This window comes from Phascolarctos cinereus, unplaced genomic scaffold (genome assembly GCF_003287225.1).
Source record: "Phascolarctos cinereus isolate Bilbo 61053 unplaced genomic scaffold, phaCin_HiC Scaffold_2;HRSCAF=192, whole genome shotgun sequence".
NCBI classification, from domain to species: domain Eukaryota; kingdom Metazoa; phylum Chordata; class Mammalia; order Diprotodontia; family Phascolarctidae; genus Phascolarctos; species Phascolarctos cinereus.
In genome coordinates this window covers 112,579,863-112,589,401 of record NW_027555625.1, presented here as the reverse complement: position 1 = coordinate 112,589,401, position 9,539 = coordinate 112,579,863, and the positions used below count along the sequence as shown (strand labels likewise).

The 9,539-nt window shown below is 48.9% G+C and overlaps 1 protein-coding gene across 1 annotated transcript; it reads right to left on the bottom strand.

The window, feature by feature from the left end:
* Positions 1–1,028: 1,028 nt before the first annotated feature.
* Positions 1,029–6,789, bottom strand: OTX1 (orthodenticle homeobox 1). The gene is made up of 3 exons (XM_020985480.2): positions 6,575–6,789; positions 5,121–5,272; positions 1,029–3,449 (listed from the first exon to the last, which is right to left on the bottom strand). The coding sequence occupies exons 1-3, from the start codon at positions 6,669–6,671 to the stop codon at positions 2,616–2,618; spliced, it is 1,083 nt and encodes a 360-aa protein (XP_020841139.1). The 5' UTR covers positions 6,672–6,789; the 3' UTR covers positions 1,029–2,615.
* Between the last annotated feature and the right edge of the window lie 2,750 nt (positions 6,790–9,539).

Genomic DNA, 9,539 nt, shown 5'->3' with positions numbered 1-9,539 from the left:
CCGCTCTTCCGCCAAGCGCCGCAACTTCCCGGCCCCTCTCGCTGAATTTTTTTCCTACCTCCACACCCAGGAGAAACTGACCTGTAGACAAGTTTTACCAGGCGTGGGTAACTTTGGTTTCTATTTTGTATTGTTTGAGGGGAGCAGTGGCCCCTATGTCCCCCCTCGTCTCACAGAAAGGAAGAATAGCATTATTCTTTCTGCTTTCCCACTTTGTAAACTGGGGCGCTAAAGCTTACTGTGCTCCTCTGTTATCTAAGTTCAGCGACCAAGTGAAGTGGAAATCGTTGGGATCAGCATCCTGGCCCTATAGTTGGTGTTATTGTTGTTTTAAAGAGAAACAAAAACCAGGCACGTGCATACAATCCACTTTTAAGCTAGAATAAAAATAATTTGTTTTAGCCCTAAATCCTTTGCCCTTGTTGGGCTTTGGGGGTTTAGAAGAACCACTAATTGGAAGAAACGGCCTATTTCGGCTCCATACTAGCGAAGCCCTTTGGATTGTGAAGTAAAAGAGGTTTTCCGCTGCCAAAATTAAAAACAATTTTTGTTTGTTTTGTTCTCTCTCTCTCTCTCTCTCTCTCTCTCTCTCTGGGAGATTCGTTCTTCTGTCTCCCAATCCACTTTCCTTTCCTTTCTTTTCTTTTGAATACAATTAGGTGGAGAAGTCAAAGGCAGACTACTGGCTCCAAAGCAAAACCACCCGCTTTGGGGATTCTAATTACTGACCCTTGCCTTATTTCCAAAAGAGGGGATAGAGGTTGGGGGAGCTCTACCATCGTGTCTACAGACCTGTTTTAAGTTGTGAAGTCTACTGAGGATCAGATAGATGAGAGCTATTAAAAATTTAAAAAAAAAAGCTTGTTTCAGGGCGAAGGACTTCCCATTTCCTCCCTCCCCGACCCTTTCTGACAAACTGGAAGAGGATTGCTTGCCCTTGAGAAAGGGGAGCCCAGAAACGGGGAACCCAGAGAAGAGCAACACTGAGAAGTGCTTCATTAGTTTGAATTTTATTATTGGGGAATAATGTAGATAAAAGGGAGGGGAAGGAAACTGCCTTACATTTCAACAAGTAATTTGTGGTCTTCACGTCGGACAAATCAAATTTACAATTTTCTTTTCCTGCTGTGGGACAAGCGGCCAAGACCATAAGTGATAACACAGGGGCCGAGTGCTCTCGGCCAGATTTTTGTAGAAATGAAGGTGCGCTAAAACTCACTAGACGAAACAGTTTTCTAAAAGAGAGAGAGATGAATTGGAACTGAGGTTTTGGTTCTGGTCTTTTTTTTTTCGTTGTCGGGTTTCTTTTGTTTTTCTTTTTTTTGGTTTGGTTTTTAGTTTTTGGTCTTTAACCCGGGGCTGGGAGCCTCACCTTAGCTGAGGTCTTACCATTCAACCTGCTGTCCTCTACCTTTTCTTCCCCTCCGATCTTTCCACCCTGTCTGAGCTCCCAAAACTTAGATCACTTTTCCCCTCACCATCTGGACCTCAAGCTCCGCCCCATCCTGCTTCCCTGGGACCATTGATTCTCTTTTAATAAATACACCAAAGGGTAGAAAGGGAGGGGGGTAAGATAGTATTGTAATAACTGGACACTTGAAAGCATCACCATTTGGGGAAGAGGAAGGGAGGTAACAGGGATTTTTTTTGCTTTCCTTTTATATATATATTTATATTTATATTTATATATATGCAGTATATATCTTAAAGATCTGTTTCCTGGGTGTTAAGACTCAAGATAGGTTCAATTCAATAAACAGCAACTAAAAAGAATAAGTGGTCCCTGGAACGGACCTGAATATTTACACCATTCCCACCGCTCTGCTGCGGCAGAATCCCAAACGAGAGCTGCTGGCCAGAGAAAGGGAGGGCAGGGGAGAGGCGGGCCTTTACCACTTCGACTAGATACAGCCACTGACTTAGTCCAGAAACGTCCAGGCTCCCAGGCCCTTAACTCGAATTCACAGCCCGGGCAGAGTAGAGAAGTAAACTAGAGGGAGGGACTCGCCAGCAGTCTGGGACTAGAGTAGGAGAGGTCAGGTGAAGGAAAGTTTGTGTCCGCTATGCACTTTCGTTGGTGGTGGTGTTTGGCTGGAGCGGCTGCTAAATCCTCTTCGTACTGTAGAAGCACCAGTTAATAATCCCAGTGTCCGGAGACAATAAATAAACTGATTGGGTTCAAACAGTGAGTCAGGACCAATAGTCTTGGAAGTCTGGGAGTATGTAGTTGCACGGCCAGAAAGAATGGAAGGGAGACTTAGGGGCATAGCAGGAGCATAAGGGGCAACAGCAATTCCTGCCCAGCAGGTAACACATGAGTGTGGTGGAGACAGGTGTCCCTTCTCGCAAAAGCTGTAAGTTTAAACATCCCTGTGAGGCAGGTGGCATATAGATTCAAAAGGTGAGGGGGAGAACAACGAAGAGCATGGGGATCTTTTTAGAACAATGGAGCATATCGTTCTGGAGAGGTCAAAGAAAGAGGAGGAACAGCAGCAGCAGCAGCAGCAGCAGGGCTGGAAGGGAGATGGTGGAACTGGCAAATAGTTTACTGTTTCCTCTCCACCAATCTTCTCTCTCACTCAGTCTCCCTCTCTCTCTTTCTTTCTCTTTCTCTCTCACAAGACTTGGAACCTCCAAGAGGCCTGGTCCTTATAGTCCAGACAGTCGGGGGAATTGAAGTTGAGTTTCCAGGCAGAAGAAGCTGCAGTGGCCCCAGGTTCCTTGTAATCTAGGCATTCCGAGGAATTAAAGGCAAGCCCCGTGCTGCCATAACCCTGGTGGTGGTGATGGTGGTGGTGATGGTGATGACTGGAAGACTGGCTCAATGGGTGGTGAGGGTGGTGGTGGTGGTGATGACCAGACATGGATGAAGGGGTCATGGGGCTAAGCTGATGCGGGTGGTGGTGTGAGTGCATCGGTGCCAGGTAGGAGCTACAGTCCACACCTCCGAAGTAAGAAGAGGAAGGCGCAGGGTAACCCTGGCTGTAGCCACCACCTTGACCATAGGACATAGGATAGGAAGCAGCTGCGGCTGAAGCCGCTCCTGCGGCCACAGAGCGTTGCATACAGGATGTGTTGCTGGGTGCTGGCAAAGGCTCTGGAACAGAGACAGAGGAAGGACCTGAGCCTGGGGAGATAGAGGCAGGGCTCCAGATGGAGGAGGCAGCAGGAGTGCTCAGGGATGAAGCTGCAGCTGCTGCGGCCACTGCTGCAGGGTTTCCTCCCAGGGCTGCTGCTGCTACTGCTGCTGCAGGGTTTCCAGATGAATTAGAAGCCGAGCTGGAGGATGAGGCAGAACTAGACACAGCAGGTGGTGTGAACTGGCCGCTGCTTTCCGAACCTGAGCTCTCACGAGCAGGTGAAGACTTTTTCTTAGTGGGGCGGCTTTTGGCCCCACTTCCACTCTGCTGCTGCTGTCGGCATTTAGCCCGACGGTTTTTGAACCATACCTAAACAGGAGCATGGAGAATAGGAATATGTTAGATTACAGGGGTCACCACAATTTCCTCTTTCTCCCCTCACTTTTCTTCTCCATCTCCTCCAAAATATTTCACCTTTGGTTCTTGTCCACACTCATTAACCCATCCATTCTCAACCTTCTTCTGATCACACCCAGGAGCATCCTTACCAGCCTCCTTCCCCAGGTAACATCCCCTGCTTCTTTCTCATCACCAAAGTCATCCTTCCAACCCCCATTCCTCTCCTACCTATTTCCTAATTCTTCTCTCCCACTAACTGCTAGATACTTCTTGTACCCGTTTCACAACTCCAAATTCTTAGTATTTCCCCAAGGAACTGGACATCACTAAGGTCAATCCTACTTTAAGAGCACCATTATAACATACTCAAAAGGCTACTAGAGAGAAAGAGCCCAGGAGAAGAGTGGGTGGGATTCAGACTTCCAGTCTGTCTTGTAAAGTGGGCAGTGATTCTCAAAGTTCCTAATAATTTTTAGAACCCCCTTAGATGTACTCAAAAGTCCACCACTTTTAAATAAGAGGACCAATTAGTAATAGAGAAGTAGGTATGTGGAAAAGCAGACCATGGTATCCAGTATTTGGTGTTTTTTTTTTTTATAAAATTTGTGAGGTTAGATTGGAGTTAGGGCCCTGAAGAAGCCACTAAATGAGGAACCAGAGAAGGAGTAGGTTCATGAGTCCAAATGAAGATCAACCCCAGAAAATGTAGAAAGAAAATCAGGGTGGGATTTCATTAGGTATCTGCTATAAGTTAGGAGCATCATACTCCAGAGTCAAAAGTCTACTCCTCTGCTGACAACACAATTCTGATTTCCTTTCTCTTTCCAACAACACTGGAAAGAAAAGAAAAACACAGAATAAAGTTCTAAATCTTCTGTTAGTCCCAGGTTAGTTTCAAAACTTGGTTATTTCTTGGGCTAATCCAATTTCAATAATGGAAATATGAATAAAACAAAAATAAGTGTAGTTTGTGGAGTCATTTTTTTTCCAGTGGATCATTCCTGTGGGATTAAAAAAGGAAAACAAACCCAAATTGAACCAAAAGTTTGAACCCACCCAGATCTTCCTCCACAATCTAATACAATTCTGAGTTTTCCTTGTCCTCCATTTAACAGGGACTGAGGAAGAGGCAAAATTTAGGACCCAAAGGAAACAGAAGTTAGAAGGTAATGTAGATTATAGAAAGGAAGCCTTTAGCTTCCAGAATCTTCTCCTCCCCTCCATCCTAAAAAGTGCTTTCAACACCAAGTAGGGAGGCAGTGCCAAGAGTCTGCTGAGAAAATTCCTTTAATTTTTCTCCCTTCAGGGTCCTGGCCCAGAGCTAAGAGGAGACAACACAAATCCACATCACCTCATTTTCCCTACCTCTAAGTCCAAATTCTGAGACAAATAATCCTGTCCTTAAACTTATCCTTCCTACCCACCAGGTTCACTCATTGCAAAGAAATTAAAAACAAGACTCTAAGCCATGGCCAGGCCAAAACCACTATAAGCCAATCTGTGTGTTGTCCCAAGACAGCCTTGGCTTCTACACAGAGCTCTGAAGCAGATCATGGAGGAACCTGGCTATAGGAATCTTTCCCAAGCCCCTTGCCCTTTTACCCACTCCATCCCAGTATCCTGGATTGAGGAAATTCCAACCTGGACTCTGGACTCAGGTAAGTTGATCTTAAGGGCCACCTCTTCTCGCATGAAAATATCTGGATATCGAGTCTTGGCAAAAAGTGCCTCCAATACATCCAGCTGTGAACGTGTGAAGGTGGTTCTTTCTCGTCGCTGCTTCCGAGGGGTAGCTGTGCAAGGGAGACATGGGTATTAGTTTTCTCAAGCCTGAGCCTCACCTAGACCTCAGCCCTTGACAGTCGGAGCTGATGGGGAGAATAAGAATACCATACAGAGAGTGCTTTCAAATGAGAGCAGAAGAGACTTTCTCTTTTTTTGGGGGGGGGCAATGAAGCAGGAAGAAAAGACAGAAAATGAAGAAGTTATTATCTGTGTGTTTGGGGGTGGGTGGAGAAAGGGCTTGATGTAAGGAAGCAGCTGTTTCCACTGTCCCTAAGCTGCCTAAAAGGGGAGACTCAGGTTCTCTTCTTTCCAAGTCTGGGACAAAATGGCCACAGACGTAAGAAAGTCCAGTGTATGTGAGAACTGGTGCATACTCAATGGATATGGGTGGGTGGGGGACAGGAGGAGGTGGTATGCACTATAACAAGGCTAAAGTTTCACAAGGTATTTTTTCTTGCTCTGTTATTCTGCTTCATGTATTAAAAAAGAGAAAAAGAGAAACTAAAATTCTCTCTCCCTTCTGCCATAAATCATTAATACACTTAGTCTCCACACACTTGGATCTCATATAGGGACAGAAGCTCTCAGATTTTTGTTTGTTTGTTTTTGGGGTGGAGGACTCAAGAAAAGAAACAGATTGGAATCAGAGAATTTAGAGTCCTTCTCAGGCAGCTTCTCCCCCAGCCACCAACTTCCCAAACAAAATGAATTTATGTGAAGGAAGGGGCCCAGGGTCCAGAACAAGTTAAGACTGGAGGCAGTAGTCCCCTTCCCTCAACCAGCCCAGACTTCTTTCTGTACTGACAATTCTGGCTTCTAGCTCAACCCACCAAAAATCTAAACCAAAGACACCCCTCCATCCCCTAGCTATCCAATTTAGTGTGAAAATTATAAATCAATAAAATTGGATCACCCCTGGAGAAGTAATCCATATGCTGCATCAGAGGTTTGGCATACAGTGTGCAACATTTTATATGTATGTTGTATCAAGCACTTAACATGACAGTGCATGTTCCCTGTTTCCTGCTTGTATCCCACTGTATGGCATATCCAGAGCTTATCCATACTAGCTACTAACAGAAACCACTGGAAAGTTTCACCTAAGTCCCCTGATCTTAGGGAGATCCAGAAAGTGTGCTTCAAATTGCATATTATTATAAACCCTGCTCAGCAATCCTGTGTGTACCCTGTGGTTCTTAGGTCATCAAGACCTCTAGAACTAGAACAAGTGGGTCTAGAATGGGAGTGGGGGTGGAGACCCAAAGGAAAGTGAATCTTAGCCCAGGTAGGTCAGGTTCAGCATTGCTCACCCGGATATCCCACTGACGGATGCAGCAGATCCATGGCTGGCCCTGCGAGGCCCAGACCATTCATGCCGTAGGGAGGTTGTTTGAGGTAAGACATCATGCTAACAGCCGGGTAGTGGGGCCCCGAAGGATCCAGAGGGGGCCAGTCACCGGCTGGAGAATCTCACAGCGAAGTCCCAAATGTCAGGAGAGGCTCTGATAGGTTCGTGGGCCCAGGGCCTCTGGGGACACAAGACAGGAAACCCGTAGCTTGTAGCAACTGGGACAGCTTCAGGGTTCCCCTGCCCAGACACTGGGTAAGCCGGCTGGTTGGGCAAGATCTAGGGAAATTAGTAAAAGATGGTCTGGGGGCTGTAGCGATGGGCAGGTTGGCCAGTACAGCTAGTTTCACTACTTTGAAAACTAGGCCTGGTTGCATCAGGCAGTGCTGCTCACTTTTACTAACAAACTTTTCTAGCTTTTCTTTCTCTGCTTCTAAGCTACGACAAAAGCTCAGGAAAAAAAGGAACTTTTGGATTTTGGGAGTGGGGGAGAACCAAGGTGGGTATGGGGAGATCCTGGCCTTCAGGCTGTCGATGGGCAACAAACCAAAAATACCAGCGTAGAAAAGCAGGCTGGGGGAGGTGAGGGAGCTGCTTGAGGAACTGGGCCTCTGGCTGCAAAAATGAAGATTCGCTGAGGAAAGGTTCGGCCTGAGGCTGTGAGGGAGTGGTTGTTGTTTCTTTCATTTAAAAATTTGTTTAAAGGGGCAGGGGTGGGGTGGGGGCAGGCTAGAACCCAGAGAGTGGGGGTTGGGGGGTATTTCAACCAAGCGGCTGAGTCCACACCCAGACAGACCTTTTGGAAAACTTTTGGGACAAGGGCAACAGCTCTTCTCCAGGGTCCTGAGGCCGGAGGCACCACCTCCTCAGATCGATTTCATAAATTCTATCCAGGGTCTGTTCCTAACCTCCTTCCCTCCACCCCCACCCCGAAACTAGAGCCCTAGAAGAAACACTTCCTCGACATTCTAGCAAACTCCGAATGTGGTTGCCTTCCCTGGGCCCAGTTCCGAACACTGCTGCTGGCCTAAGTTCAAAGAGCAGTAAAAGCGGTTGGGTGGGTGCAGGACAGGGTCAGAAGTCCAAGGAAGATTACCCCCCTCAGTTCTGGGGGGGCTCTTCTCTCCCAGCACAGGCCGCTTCTGAAGGCCCATTCTGGCCCTCTTGTAATCGGTTCTTGGCTGGTAAAGCATTACAGAAGGTGAAACTTTGGTTCTTAGGGGGCCTACTTAGCGGTCTAGGAAGCTCCTGGTAGCAGTGGAATGGGGGGGAAGGCCTAAAGCTTTCCGAGCTTCAGTCAGCTCTCACACCGAGTCCTAACCCCAAAGTAGGGCGAAATTCCCGGAGCTAGGCCTTCAGCGGCGAAAAATCGGACCCCTGGCTGGGACTGCAATCTCTCTTTGCCACTTCCCTGGCTGTCAGGAATTTGAGGGTCTCCAAGACAAGGTGTCTTGAGAGAAGAGTGGGTGATAGGAATCAGGCATCAAGCCCCAGAGCCGAAATCGCCTCACCTGGGGATCCAGTCGCTGGGAGGGGAGGCGGGTTGGGGGTGACTGGGGAGCGTTGGTTAGGGTGTATGGGGGCAATGCCGACCAGGGCTTGTAGCTCTAGGGGAGATGCAAGGCCTGGCAGAGCGCCGGCCTTCTACCCCACGGTGTCCCCCCCCCGCCCCCCCCCCGCCTTCCCCCCCCCATCCCGGTAGGAGGTCGAAGAGGAAAGGACGAGAAGCCCCAGAGGCAGAGGAATAAGAGGGCTATGGACTGGGGCAAGAGTGTGAAGTGGTAACAGGTTTCTACTCAGCCGCAGTTCCAAGTTAGAAAGACTTTCTCTAAACTTAGCATTAAGCCTAGGCTACTTCGAAGGAGGCGGGGGTGTGTAAGGAGTAGCGGGTCGGACCTCAGCAGCTGTGCCCCAGGATCACCAGCACATCCTAGGCAGGGAGGCTTCTGCCTTTCGAGTTCCTCCCCTGCCCTGGAGCACACAACACAGAGGAGTGCCGGGAGCTGGGGGCCTCAGCTGGGGAGGGGGCGGTGGTGGCGGCAGCAGAAGCGGCGGCGCCTGCTGCTGCTGCTGCGGCTGCTGCGGCTGCTGCAGGCGCGCTCTCATTTGGCTTCTGCGATCCCCATTCTGGCCCCGCAAGTTTCGCTCCTTACCTGCACTCAGCTCCTGGGGCAGATAACCAGGTAATTCAGACACATGAGAGAGAAGAGCCCGGGTCTCTGGCCGTAAACCTGTAAAAACCAAGGGGACCGAGGAAGTTACTAGCTGGGCAGGGCGGTTTGGCTATCCTCCCCGGATTTTCTACCTCCCCCGTTCCCTTTTCCCTTTCCCCCTTTTATCTCCCTCTCCGGTTTCCCCCCCCCTCTCTCTATGTTTTTCTGGATGGCTTTTTAGTTTTAAACTTTATTTTGTAGAAACATCACACCCTTTCAGATCATTGCATTGCCCCAGACTTTGTTGAGGGGGGGATATTTAGGGGTGGGGGGGAGTCAAGGGGAAGCTGATTGCTGCTGCAGCTGCACTAGAAATGAGTCAGGGAAGTAAAGGGTGGGTGGTGGGGGTTTAGGAAAAGTCTGCAGAGGCACTTTGCAAACTAAATAAATCAAGCGATTTACCTTGTCGAAGTGGCTGTCTTGCTCGGTTGTTTAGGTGATTGGAATTGTAGCCTGATGAAGATTGATCACCTTTCTACTGCCCTCCCCGAGTATGTGAACGCCAGGCAACTGCGTAACGGGGCCCGGCCGCCAATCCTGGGCCCGGCACTGGCTGAGTGACAGCGGGCCGGGCAATGGCAGTTCGAGCCGGGGGTTACCTCTGCGCGCCCCCGCCCCTCCCCCACCCCCTGCCTTCCTCTCCTCCTCCCCCTTCCCTTCCCCCTCACCCCCTCTCTCCCTCCCTTCCCTGCCTCAGTCGGCCCGGCCTTGGCG

Excerpts from the sequence above, each read along its gene's own strand:
- OTX1 (XM_020985480.2), bottom strand. The coding sequence starts at position 6,671 with ATGATGTCTTACCTCAAACAACCTCCCTACGGCATGAATGGTCTGGGC. Across the intron at positions 5,273-6,574 it reads TCCGTCAGTGGGATATCCGG|CTACCCCTCGGAAGCAGCGA; the intron begins GTGAGCAATGCT and ends TCCCTTGCACAG. Across the intron at positions 3,450-5,120 it reads TACCTGAGTCCAGAGTCCAG|GTATGGTTCAAAAACCGTCG; the intron begins GTTGGAATTTCC and ends GCTCCTGTTTAG.